Source organism: Tenrec ecaudatus, chromosome 3 (genome assembly GCF_050624435.1).
Source record: "Tenrec ecaudatus isolate mTenEca1 chromosome 3, mTenEca1.hap1, whole genome shotgun sequence".
NCBI classification, from domain to species: Eukaryota; Metazoa; Chordata; class Mammalia; order Afrosoricida; family Tenrecidae; genus Tenrec; species Tenrec ecaudatus.
The window spans coordinates 184,200,628-184,214,599 of record NC_134532.1 but is presented as its reverse complement, the minus strand read 5'-3'; the positions used below and the strand labels follow the sequence as shown (position 1 = coordinate 184,214,599).

The 13,972-nt window shown below is 51.4% G+C and overlaps 1 protein-coding gene across 6 annotated transcripts in view; it reads left to right on the top strand.

The window, feature by feature from the left end:
• The window catches only part of TBC1D1 (TBC1 domain family member 1), a 223,884-nt gene that overhangs the window by 75,033 nt on the left and 134,879 nt on the right, over positions 1-13,972 (top strand). The window contains exon 1 of one of the 6 annotated variants that reach the window (XM_075544446.1): positions 4,806-5,014. The exons of the other annotated variants lie outside the window; for them this stretch is intronic. Coding sequence (XP_075400561.1) covers positions 4,985-5,014 — 30 coding nt within the window. The 5' untranslated portion in view covers positions 4,806-4,984. Of the gene's footprint in view, positions 1-4,805; positions 5,015-13,972 lie in introns of those variants that run through there. 6 annotated transcript variants of the gene reach the window in all.

Below are 13,972 nucleotides of genomic sequence, written 5' to 3'. Positions count from 1 at the left end.
CTCTGGAGGACAGCTTTGTCACATCTTCACCTTGGAGATTTCCACTCAGCGTCAGGCTTCCCCTAGCTCCGCTGGCTGGCTTCTGTCCCAGATCGGTTGCTTTTATATTTCAAAGGTGGTTGCTTTAAGACACCCATAGGGGCTCTGCATAGTAAAGTAGCAAAACCCAAACGGGGTCCTGCATAGCAAACCCAAACGGGGTTCCATGATTACCTCCACAGACACACCAAAGCGACCCCTTGCTTTCGAGCTGATTTTGACCCCGAGTAACCCAATAGGATGGGGTGGAACTGTTCCTGTGGGTTTCTGAGACTGTCACTCTGTAGGGGAGGGTGTTAGGGTGGACTAGAGAAGAAAGTTCATAGACACTCGTGTGTATAAGAAAGAACTTTATATAGAGAATAATTGTATGTTAAGAAAACATCCCAGCCCAGTCCAGATCAAGTCCATAAGTCCGATACTAGCCCATAGTCTAAAATTTCCTCTTCAGACTCATGCAACACATGCAATGATGCTGCATGCAGGGAGATCCCAGGCCAGAGGGTGGAAGGTCTTGTGGATCCAGTGGCAGTGGAAGCATCTCGGTGCTAGCATGGGTCTCCACATGGCTCCTCCAACTGCAGGACTCTGGCTCCATCAGTGTGTCTTCATGTGGCTTGTCAACAGGAATGTGAAGCAGAGGGTGTGAGTCTGGCTTCCAGTGAGCTATTTATCTCTATAACGCCTCCAATGAGGTTAGCAAGCACGACTTGATTGACATGCCAAACCGCACCCCTTCTCTCTTAATAGTCTCAAGTTGACACCAGATATGTAACTACCACAGGGAGTGTAAGGCCCCATCTTTCTCCTGTGGAGCAGCTGGTGGTTTCGAACTGCTGACTTTGGGGTTAGCAGCCCAACGCATAACCATTACTGCCTTGAGGGGTCTCTAAGGCTGGAATCTTGACAGGAGCAGACTGCCACATTTTTCAGACGGCTCAGTTTTGGTCAGTAGCTGAGCACTTAACCATTGTACCGTCTTTGTTCCACATCAGCGAAATTCATCATCTTTCCCCCGCTGTGTGGTGCCGTAGGGGCGGTGGACTGCCAGGGCTGGGAACCACTGCCTGTGTCCATGTCTGTGAGCCAAGACTCATAGGTCTCTGGAGAGTCTCTGTCTTAGTGACCTGGGCCACAGTTTGAAAATACCGACACCCGTGCTGCGTCTTGTCCCGCTGTGGGGAGCTTACGGTGACCTGAGAGAAGGGTACCTTTTATAAGATTGGAGCCAGTGCAGTGTAGCCTTTTCAGGGAACTGGTCTGAGTGGCTCTGGGCTCAGTCAAAGCTCTGGCAAGACCAAACACCCTTAACGAAACTCCCGGTTACACAACAGAGACTTCCTTTGTGCCGTGTGCCTGGCAAGCTACACGCTGGCAGCAAATGCAAATAAGACTTTTCAGGTTTATGCCTTAAAATATTTGGGGTTAAAATCCATTACAGTTTATCAGATCCACCCTGGGCTCAGGGCCACCTCACCCCCCCCCCCCCCCCCCCGTCTTTCCACAGAAGGAGGGATTGTGTCCAGTCGTTCCAGCCAGGCCCTCAGAGCCTCGTGTGGCACGTGGAGAACAGGATCTGCGTGGCCCTTTGTGGCCCTGCTTCCCTGGCTGTACGCTTCCCTCTTTTGTTACCTTCAGGATTTGGTCTGACTTTACTAGTGGACAGACATTGTCTTGGTTTGGGCCCACCTGTTTCCTCCACCCAAATCCCAATTCTCTGGCCCTCAATGGAATGGACTGTCTCCCTCACTCAACCTTCTCGTGCCGCCCAAGTGCCAATAAAGCTTGTCAGTCAGTTACAAGCAATAGAAGTGCCTCTTCAGGGCCCCTTGTCCTTTCCCCAGAGCTGCGTCTGTGGCGCAGGCACACTCGCCGAGCTCTGGGGTGGAACTGGAGCGAAGCAGAGGTTGATGCGTGCCCTCTGTCCAGCTGGTCAGCTTGGTCCTGCACTGCTCTTCTCTCACGCCAAAGCCTTGCAGCTGCCTGGAGGGTCTCTTCGGCTAAAGGAGTGCACATTGTGCCAGGGACACAGCAGAGTCTTGGCTACTTTTCCAAGAGCTCTTGGCTAGGCAGGTGTCTGGGTGGCGCAGATGGCTTGGCCAATCCCCAAGATTGGCATTTTGAACTCCCTCGGCGGCACCACCTAAGAAAGGGCTGGCAGTCTGCTTCTGGAAAGCTACCTATCAAGACAATCTGCTCGCTCATTTGGGGTTGCCATGAGTTAGAACTGACTTTTTGGGGAAGTTGGTCAGTAATATCTTATTTTGTTATTTTATTTTACTTGGACCCACACTCAACATACATGGAAATAGCCGTGAAGAAACCAGTGGCGTGCACCGGGTGAATCTGCTACAAAAGGCCTCCTCAGTGTCGGGGAGCAGAGGTGCCTCTCTGAAGAAGAAGGGGTGCCTGGCCGGAGTCACCGTGCTTGTACCACCGCACCGACATGCTGACGCTGGGCGATGACCAAAGAAGATGGAGGAGCGCTCACGCGTTTTCTTACCGGGTGGACGAAGGAGATTGAACATTCCATGGGCCGTCAGAGGAAAGACCAATTTCTGTCGGGGAGGAGGTACAGCCAGAATGCTCCAGAAGGGAGGACAGCGATACTTCCTTTCATGTATCCTGGACAGGTTATTAGGAGGGATTGATTGCTGGAGGACATCGTTCGTGATAAAATAGAGGGGCAGCAGAAGAGAGGAAGACTACGCCAGGGGGTGGACACAGTGGCTGTGGCATTGGGCTCAAACACAGCAGTGGGTGGGGGAGGGTGGCGGCCTGGGCGGCGTTTCCTTCTATTGCGCACAGGGCCCAGTGGGTTGGAGACTTCAAGTCCCCTAACAGCAACAAGACCAATGGTAACGAAACCGTCACAACTTTACTGGGAAGACTAGTCACTGTGACCAGGAAGGGTCACATTCTGCAGGCTTGCAGCAGTACCTGCATTTTTAACAAATTCCCACGGGGTGCCAAATGCATCGGGTCTATGGACCTCAATTTGTGTAGTGGTGTCAGAGAGAACAGCATCGCTTTAATGAGGCTCTTTGGCCTCTACTCGTTTGGGAAAACGATATGGTAATGGACAGTGATTTGGTTAAATGGCTGCAAATGCACTACCCCTTTTCCTGCTCGTAATTTATTCAGGTTGCATCACTGCCTAAAAGAATGAGGTAGGATGACCCAAGATGCCGCACGGCAGCGGCTAACCTGGGCGCAGGCACAGCGAAGATTGCGAGGCTGGTGCAGGGCCAGGAGGTGTTTCCTTGTGCACAGGGTAGTAGGAACACACTGGGTGGGGCTAAGAGCAGCAGCAGATGCTCCCAAGGAGGGCTGGTGGCAGAACGGTTGAGAGCTCTGCTGAGAGGTTAGGGGCTGGAACCCACCAGAGGCCCGTGGGGAAAAGGACATGGCTTCTTCTGGTAAGATTCCACTCAAAATAAACTTGCTCATTACCTTCGAGTCCAGGCCAACTCACAGTGACCCCGGGGACAGAGTAGAACCGGCCCATAGGGAGAATGTGAATCTTTCATGGAGCAGACAGCCTCTGTCTGGGGCGGAGGGGTCCGGTGCTTTTGAACTGCTGACGTTAGTGTGAGCAGTTCTACTTGGTCCCGTAAGGCCAAGCACTGTGAATCAGAATGTTTTCTAGAGCTCTTCGACCCTTTCCCACGACTGTTCCCAGGTCTTAGGTTTACCTTTCTTGGAAGATGAACAGTACATGAATGGAGATGCAAGACATGTAAGGGAAATACTGGCCCACCACGAAAATAATTCATGTCAGTGTAACAAAAGGGAAAGGTCAGATTTCTTGGGCCGGGCTGGTCATTCATTGGTCCTGAGTGATGACAGTGACTAATGGCTTGATATGACGCAAACATTTGCATGTGAACTCAGAGACCTTTGCACTTTATTAAAAGGTGGGATCAGGTGTGTCTGCGTTTGAAACTGTTTTACTTTTTGCTTCAGGTACAAAATAAAAACGGGTGTAATTCACATACTTTAAGTTACTCAACCATGGCTCTGTGGGGCAGCATCCGAAGGTGCTATTTTTTTTCCTGCCCGCTTTTAGCTTGCATAGCTGGGTTCTCGGACTCCACAGAAAACCACTTTTGATTATTCAAAGGTATTAGGGGCTGAGGAAACACTGGTGCTTTTTTTACCAGCAATCTAGCGAGTTTAGGAAGAACTGCCCTGGCCCGTGGGGGCTGTCCCCTAGCAAGGTGGGCGGGCTCGGGGCTCCCTCCCTCCAACGCTGGGGCTTTGGTTAAACACCCCAAATCAAACAAACCCAACCCACTACCCCTGGAGACCTGGGACTGGGACTCCTAGGGGAGCCGGAGGGCAGGGCAGAACCCCCAGGGCTGTACATGCTCCAGGGGGCCGGCTGGCACAACGCTCTCCCGCTGAGCAGCCGGTGCGTTCCACCGGCTCCAACCGCCGCCTTTTCGGTTAGCAGCCGGGCGCTTTAACCACGGCGCCACTAGGGCTCTTTGTGGAAACTCCCGGGGCAGTAATTCCAAGTTTTTGGAAAAGTTCTGCGAGACGGGCTCTAGCGACCTCCGGCAGCCAGGTGGAGCCGCGGCCGCTCGGGGCATGGCCGGGAGGGCGACCCCCGAGCCCCGAGCCCCAGCTTCCCGCCGGCGGCACTGCGGGGGTCGTGAGGAGGGCGGGGCGGGCGGGGGCGGGGCCGGCCGCGCTCCTTCCCTCCCTCCCTCCCTCCGTCCGCGGCCGGGCGCTCTCCCCACCCACTTCCCTTTCTCCGCCCGCTGCCCGGCGGGCACGGCCCCACTCGGCGGCGACGAGCCGGGAGGAGCCCGCCGCCGCCCCGGGAGCGATGCCCAGGCCCCGCCGCGCGCCGTGCCCGCTCCGGGCCGCCCGCTGCCCCACTGGCCGGCCGCGGGACTGAGCGGGAGCCGGCGGGCGAGGAGCCGCCGCCCGGCCCGCGATGTCACCATTGTTCAGCTGGGTGGCCAAGGTAGGCAGCGGCCGGCTGCTTCGGGCGGGCGCCCGTTACGGTGGCACCAGGGACGGGCGCGGTTCTGGAGTGGTGTAACTGCCGCGCCGGGCCGGGACATGGCCCGGGGGCGACGGGGCCGCCCGCGGCGGGGGGTCGGATCCGTCCCGGGGGTCGGCGGAGGCGGAGCGGTGGGGTGGGGTGGGGTACCCGGGCCCCGGGCCCGCGAGCGCCTGGGCCGCTCAGGACGCTGTGCCCCGGAGCCGCTCATTCATTAGTTTCTCCGCGCCGCGGGGACGGGAGGGAAAACTGGGGTCACACCCGTTGCACAGGTGGGAAGATCGAGGCTCGCCTTCCAGACGGCTTTGCCGTTGCTTCTCTGAGCCCCGCCCCCGCCAGTCCCCCGTGCCCGCGGCCACCCAGCCACTGCCCCCCACCACTAGTCCCCCGAGCCCGCGGCGCCCCAGCCACTGCCCCCCCGCCAGTCCCCTGTATCCGCGGCGCCCCAGCTACTGCCCCCCAAGTCATCGTGGGTTCAAGTTTTCTGGTCTAGGCGGTCTGAGCCAGTTCCCCAGAGCCTGGACTGGGTGCACACAGAAGGCGCCTTTTGCTCTGAACGCTCAGCTTTCCAAGGGCAGGTTCTGGGGTACCGGGAAGGAAGTTCTTCACTTTCAACGCCAAGAAGTTTAGCGCATCCGAGCTTTCCGGGTGACTGAGCCGGTTGTAACACGTCCAAACCAGACCCCTCGTTTGCATCTGTAAAATGCAGGGACTGGGGCTGATCATTGCAGAGTTGCCACAGCAAGAGGATCAATTCCAAGTTCTCCTTTCAGGCCCAGCATTTGTTTTGAAGACGAGTACACCCAAGGCAGCTTGTACAGGTGCCAGATTCACTGGCGCACCCACCTTTAATTCACCTGCCTGCAGGGCCTCTTCTCCCCACCCCACCCCACCCCACCCCACCACCTCAGCCTTGCTGGCCCGCCCAGAACAGGCCTGCTTCCTGGCTGTGGCTGATTGAGTAAGAAGCTCTTATTGAGAGAACCCGTTAGCCACTCTCTGACCCTTTATGAATAATAATTACGTGGCTGATGTATTTCTAGCTATGATGCAACACTTTTGGAGTCTTTATTTTCTAAGTTTTTTTTTTTAATGAGACTGAAAGGACTGCGCCTATAATTTAACTGATAAAAAGAGGGCAGAAACCAGATGCCAGCAGCTACTACTCGGTGAACACTCACTAATACGATTCCATCTTTACACCCACACTAGGCTCTTGCCATCCTCAAAGGAAGCGTGGGGGCCTTTCAACTAAGCACCCCTGGCTATGACTTTTGGAAAGCAGTTTTGTATTGAGGAAAAGTAGTTGATTCTCAGATTATTCTGGTTTGAAGCGCTGTTTGTTGACGTTAAGGAATGAGTGAGCTTTTGAAAACAATGTTAGGTGGTTATAAAGCAACCCAGGGTGTGTGGTTTAATTATCGGTGACTTAGTCATTGAGGATTTTGAATCTCCGTTTAGACTGAAAGTTGTTAAAGGGACAAAACAAACGGATGTGGCTTATGTTTTATTTCAAAAACAAGGAGTTAATATTAGAAACAAACAAACAAGCAAACAAACCAAAACACAAGAACCAGAAACTAAACATTATGGAAAGTACTATTTTACAGCCTTACTTACTTTTCTAAAACATACCTTAATTGGATGTAATTGACTACTGGCACGAGGTGGACATATGTTGAACTTGGCCTACAGACATGAGAACAGGCAATTGCTTTACTTAAAGAAAAAAATAAAAGACCAAGGACCCTTTCGCCAAGATGAAGAAGCCCTGATGGGGCTGCATGGCTAAGGCATTGGCTGCTACTTGAAGGTTGGTGGTTCAAACCCTTCAGCCACCTCTAAAGAGAAAGATGAAGTTGCCTGCTCCTGTTAACATGTACTGACTCAGAAACCTTAATGTCCTGGTCTGGCTTTACCCTACTGGGTTGATACGAGATGGAATCTACGTGATGTCGGTGGGTTTGGTTTGTGGGTTCTTAACAAATTTCAGGAGCCCTGTTTTCATAGTTCGTAAGCCCTCTGCTGTTTAGATCATGAGATTGACAGTTCGAACTCATCAGCTGCTCTGAAGGAAAAAGACCTGACAATGTGCATTAGTAACAGTGATCTCACACACTGCCATCTAGTCAATTCAGACTCATAGAGACCCTGCGTATGGTTTTGCGACTTAAACTTCGAGACCAGACCACCTCATCTTTTACTCCAGGAGAGGCTGGAGGATTTGAACCTCTGATCTTACAGTTTGCATGCAGCTTGATGCTTAACCCACAGCACCAGCTTCATTGCCTGGGAAACTCCATGAGGCTGTTCCATGCTGTCCGACAGGGTTGCTATGAGTTGGAATTGGACTGGTGACAGGATTTGGGGTTACCAAGATTTACCAGCCCTCCTTAAGTAGCCAGACTTTGGAAAAAGTCATAGAAATGAACTCTATAGGTTGATAAACTGATTTAGATTCTGAGTCGTGGTATTTCCAAAGCTGTTATTTAAACTATAGAAGCAAAATAAAACAAACAACCCCCCCCACTCCTTGTATGAAATGTGTTTTGAGAAAATTTATAGCTGTCGCCAACTTTAAAAAGTGTCGTTGATTACTTTTTGTTTATAGTTTTCGTGTGGGTGGCATTGCTGTTACAGACTGTATCCAGAAATGGAATGATTTGTCTAGACAATATGCTACTCCTCAGAAGATCTGAGAATGTGCGATTTTTCTTTGCAAGTTTGTAAAACCAAATAGCTGTTTGACTTAACAGTTGAGACAAGCCATCATCGCATGTTGCATTACGTAAAAAAAAAGGAGTGTTTGGAAATTGAAGAGGCACAGATAATTCACACAAGGTGGGTCATGGCACAGTGTGGTGGGGTTTGTGCTTGACCTTCCAAGAGTACACAGATGCACGCGCACATGCGTGGGCATCCACTGATTTCGCTGACTGCCTTCTCCCAGGGTGACCCTTTCAAACTGCAGCTGCTCCCCTGGTGGGGCTGGTAGGTGGTGAATGGAAGTTGCGGGATGCAGGTGGACGCCTGGAGGTGAAGCTGTTTTTCCTGGCTGGTTTTCTCATAGTGCCTGAATAGTCCAGTGTGCAGAGGGAGCAGCTTCATGGTGGAGGAATCACGTTAACTAAAGGGGGAGGGTTTTGTTTCAAGGTTGAACTGTTAAAAAAAAAGACGTCATTGTCTTTGGTGGAAAAATTTTCTTTTTCCAGCACATGATTTGGAATTCGAGGGCAGGTGGGCAGGGCTCTCAGTGAGGCCCTGTTCAGTCTTCGCTGGTTGTGTGGGAAGGCGTCTTGGCCCGCTGCAGTGGTGCTTTGGGGTGTTCACGTCAAGATTAGAGGTTGTCTATTCCTATAAAGATCTACTAAAGATATATCTTGGAAACACTACACGGGGCCACTATGGGTCGGGATTGACTTGATGGCAATAGGTTTGATTTGGGTTTTGTGGGACATTGGGTTTTTCAGATAGATAATAAAAATGAATTTCTAGAGCTTTATAGTCTTTCCACCGACATTTACAACAACCTGGCAGTGGTGAAATCATGGTACTGATTGTTTCTGAGCTTCCCTGTATCTGCTGTAAACTATGGAGAAAAATCACAGGGCTGGCAGGCCACTCTCTCACTTTCCATGGATTTGCACCTGAGGTTTGAAGTTTGAAACCACCAGCTGCTCCTCTGGAGAAAGAAGGGCTTTCTACTGCGACTCACAGGGGCAGTTCTTCCATATACTGTAGGGTCACAATGAGTTGGCATTGACTTGATGGCAATGAGTTGGGGGGGGGTTGGGGGTAAATATTATGACTAAGAATCTTGCTACTTTAACATACCTATTAATTATGAATGTGATTTTATCAACTAAAAGGAAAAAACCCTTAAGCATTCAGTGTCACCATATTTGCTGTGCTCTCAAATCCAAGTTTGGTTTCATGTAGTTTCTGCTCTGTAGTAGGTTACTCTGTCATGTCCTCATATTTAATCAGCAAACATTTATTAGAGCCTTGGTGGCACAGTGGGCTGTAATGCTGCTTCAGTGGTTCAAACCCACCTGTAGCTCCTCATAAGGAAGCTGAGGCTGGCTGCTCCCAAAAAGATGTACAGCCTCGGGAACTGGTGGGGCAGTTCTCCTCTGTCCTACGGGGACTCTGCGAGTTGACATCCACTCCGTGGCTGTGGATTGGTTGAGCTAGAGCCAAGCCATGTCTTGAAGGAGTCAGTTTGTATAATAGGCGATCTTTCTTGTAAAAAAAAAAATCTGAACATTGAAGCTTTATAAGTCAAATACCATATATACTCAAGTAGAAGCTGAGTTTCCAGCACATTTTTAATGCAGTTTTTGTGATGAAATTAGGTGCCTCAGCTGATATTTGGGTCGGCTTCTACTTGAGCATATATGATACTTAAAAAAACACAGTAGGGGAAGGGTCCTTTTTTTTACAAGTAGTGGATTGCTAAGACTATGGTAATGTGATCAGGAGGGACCAGTCCCTGGAGCAGGACATCGCATTTGGTCAAGTGAAGGGTTCGAGAAAAAGAGGACCTGTAGGAACATGGTTGACCCTGTGGGTAGATCACTGGGCTCAAATAGCAATGGTTGTGAGGTGGGGAAAGTGTTTCATCGTCCGGACTCACTGGCACCTACTGGCAGCAGCGTCTCCAGGAGCGGACTGCCACGTTTTTTCTCCCACCGAGCCGCTGGTGGGCTCCAGTAGCCCACCTTTGGATCGGCTGAGTGATTCGCTGTTGTACCACTGGAGCTCTGGGTGAGCAGGTGAGGTGGTGAGATGCTGTTAGCCCAGGTTGACTATAGAAACCAACCCAGTGACACTCAAATACGTATAAGAAAGAACAATTGTTTATTAAGAAAACATCCCAGCCCTGTCAGATCAAGCCCTTAAGTACGATATTAGCCCATAAATCCAACACTAGTCCCCAAATCCTTCCGACTCACACAGTCACATGCAATGATGCAAAATACAGGAAGATCACAAGGCGCTGGAGGCAAAGTCTTGTGGCAGTGGCAGTGGAAGCATCTCAGCGCTGGCCTCCACGTGGCCCCTCGACGGAAAGGTGATGCAGAAAGTGTGGTCCACCTCCTGGGAGAAAGAGGAAGTCTCCAGAATCCTCATGAGAAGGCCACGCCCACAAGGAGGCATCATCAGGTTGTGACCTGATTGACAGACCAGACTCTACCCCAGTACTTATTAAGCTGACATGGACTTCTGTAACCACCATTGAGGTCATCTGAGTGTTGAGGGGCACTGAGCATGTACCAGGCTCCAAGGCTTTCTAAGCAGAAACAAGGTGGGTGCGGTCCATCCACAGAGAGAAGGCAGCTCTGGTTGCAGGAAAGTGTACGGGGCCTGCAAAGGTGAGCGGTGAGGTCTTGGGACAGATAATTTGGGCTGGGCCCACTAGGCCATCTAGACCCCTGCAGACACGAGCTGAGAGGCCCCAACTTAGGCCGAGGCGTCCCGGGAGGAAGCTCTGTGGAGCAGGCCTCTGCCGATTGAGGACCACCGGCGCTCCAATCAGATCCTTGGCAATGGGAGTTCTGGGAGGGGGAAATGGTTGCACTGCTCTAATGGATTGGAGGCTTGAGACCTTAGAGGGATCTCAGAAGAAAAGCCTGTCACGTGGCGTCCCCCAAACCCGCTGTGAAAAGCCCATGGGCCTGGTGGTGCCCAACACACGGGAAGCGTTGTCCATGCACTGCGGATGGTTGGGTTTCGGTTTGGCCGTGGCAGGGGGTTGGGAAGCTACTAGAAGCGCAGTGCTCCCAAAAGTGGGTGATAACCGCCTCCCGGGGGGCGACGCCTAAGCAGATGGGCACAGTGGCTGCATCCTGCGCTCAGACATGAGACCCACTGCATGGATGGCACGAGACCAGGCGGTATTGCCATCTGTTATACACAAGCTTGCTGAGAGTCGGAACCAACAACGTTGTATCCTGGAGTACAAAAGTTTTTAATTACCGGGGGGACTCTGAGGAATGTGGTTTTTTTTCCCCCCTGAAAAGTCAGGGAGCCCTCCGTCTAGGGAGCGCACAGTGCTAAGCAGGGAGCCAGCCGTGGTGTGTGGTGGGCCCAAGGAGAGGATGCCCTCTTGGACTTTGGCAGGGGGCAGGGAGCACGTGATCCTCTCTCATCTGAAATGACGTGACCCACTGCCTTACTTAACTTGCTGCCCTGACAGGGTTGCAAATGACTGAAGAATCGCCTTTTGCAACGTGACCTTTGGCCAGCTGCTTCGAAGCTTTATTTCTACGGCAGTCGTGTGTGGATGCTGTGCTTATTTATTTATGTTTGCGGCTGCCCGCAGCCCGGCCTGGGCACCTCTAACCAGCTGGCTTTCCTGTGAGGTGCCGGTCTGCACCGGGCAGTGATTTCAGCAGCCTTTTCCCTTGCTGCCTTTGTTTAATGGCAATGCAATGTTGATCTGTCTTTGAGGTGATCCCTGGGCTAAGATGACTGATTATTTTCAGAAAATTATCTTAAAATTATTCTTTCACAGACTTACAGTGAAAATGAAAACCAAACCACCCTCTGCTGAGCCAGTTCTGATCTGCGCCCGCCCTCCCCCCACTCCCCCGGGCTTCAGAATCTGTCACCTTGTACAAGGGTAGATGTCATCTTTCACCCAGGAGGGTCAGGTGGTTTCAAACTGACCTTGCCGTTAGCAACCCAACGAATAACCCACTACCCATCCAGGGCTCCTCTAGTGAACTCAGGTAACCTCTAATTAGTGCACCTTTGAGTCGCAAGCCAGTAAAGAAGGGGGAACTTGTCACAGTCAAGCTATTCAGTGAATGTCAAAAATGTGCTGCCTCTGCTAGTGTGACTCCGTGAGATTCATTCTGGCTTTGCTCTGGTGGGGATGTCTGTCTGGCAAGGCGAGGCTGGGTCTCCGAGTTGTTGCTTGGTGCCATCAGGTCGGTTCTGACTCATAGCAGCCCTCTGTACAGCACAGCAAAGTGCTGCCTGGTCCCCGCCAGCCTGCCGGTCCTCGCCAGACTCGAGCCCATCGGTGCTGTCACTGGGTCAGTCCATCTCATGCCAGTTTGTGGTTCTCATGTTGGGGTGCCTCATTTGTGGGCCTGGGGGATGTGCATTGCTTAGAGTGACAGTGGAGTCCCTAGTGCAAATGGTTAGCACACCCGACCACTACCCCAAGGTTGGAGGGTTGAGTTTTTGCAGAGAGGCCTCAGAAGAAAGTCCTGGCGATCGACCGTAGAAACACCAGCCATTGGAAAGCCTAGGGAGCATAGGAAGTCCTGAGACACCCACTGGGTCACCAGGAGTTGGCGTGAGTAGTCTTAGGGTGATGGTAACTTGGTTTGACTAAGAGGAGAGAGAGGAAAGTAGAAGTAGAAACTACATGTTGTCGTCAAGAGAACACTTAGCCCAGAGCAGATCTTAATGTGAGAAATAAGCTAAGTAGCATTTGTACCTTTAGGCCAATTCCAGAACTTAGCTTATAGATGCCTTAGATGCCCTGGTCTTTCTTTCCCAATGATCAAAATCCTTCTTAGCCTTCATCCTTTGCTAAAGCAAACCCAAACCAAACTCACTGCCCAAAGCAAACCCAAACCAAACTCAGTGACCCTCTAGGGCAGAGTAGAACTGCCCCTTTGGATTTCTGAGGCTGTAAATCTTTACAGGAGCCAAAAGATTTATCTTTTTCCTTCGGAGTAGCTGGTGGGTTTGAACTATCAACCTTGTGGTTGACAGCCCAACGTGTAATCCACGACACCACCAGGGCTTCTTCTCTAAGTACTTATTCATGTAACCATCCACCCACTGGCTGACTCTTCATAGAGAAGACAATATTCTGTGAAGCTTCTCTATACCCAGCAGGAGCTCTCTTCCCTGATTCCCTCTGGGGAATAGGCCCATAGCCGGCGGGGGCTGGACTCAGTGGCCTGAGCAGCGGCCCCTGACCATCCACAGGTGACTGAGGCCGAGCAAGGAGAGAAGGAGCAGCCGGCCTGGAGTTCTGTTGGAGTTGGGTGGCGCTGGAGGGAGGGAGAATCAGCTGTCGGCAGTGGCAGAGGGTGAGACCGGACAGGTGCATGGGGGCCAAGATGAGGAGGGCACACTGCCCTGTTACAGGAGGTGATCTTTTACTCCCCAGTAGGGCCGTGGCACCCACGAGGGAGCCAGAGTTGGGATTTCTCCAGACACCTGCCACTGTGAGTAGTCCGTTCTACGCCCCGGTGCCTTGGGTGGGTTGTAATTAGTTGAATATTTTATTTCCTCTGCCGGCTTGTAAACCATGAAACTAGGGCTGGTGGGGTCCTCCCTCTCAGCACGGACACATTGTACACATCGCTCCGGGCGACTTGTTACAATGTAACCCGGAGTAGTGACCTTGAGGTGGAACTCAGGATCCTGTGTTTCTCATCAGCCTGGCTGCTCTCGATGCTGCTGGCCCGAGGACCACACTGAGCATCCGGGTGAGGGTAGCCTGTTCCAATGACCGTTGCCTGTGTCGCTCCAGAGTTTTGGAATAAATGTCGTGAATTCAGATTCTTCACTTGTATCTTTTAGGATGATACCTGTGGAATTAATGTCTCATGAAATGAAACTTATTTTAAAAAATCACCAATGACCATGAACGCGGGTGTCTGGGAGCACGAGTGGAAGGAAATGTTTGTATAGCGTCCTCCAGCACCTGTTTAAACATTTGAACTCCTAATGTGTAACTTATCCAGTTTCTCAAATTATCTCTAAAGTAAAACAACAAATGAGGGCTGGTTTTTTTTTTTTTTTTTTTTTTTTTAGTGTATTCAACTTTGTTCCAAATTCCGTTAGACTGTGATGATAGGATTGGATGCCTGTTTGATTATTAATCAAAGAATAGACTCAGTTTGCCTCCCTCTCTTTTGATTGTTAGCTCTTAAGGAGTGGAAGTAA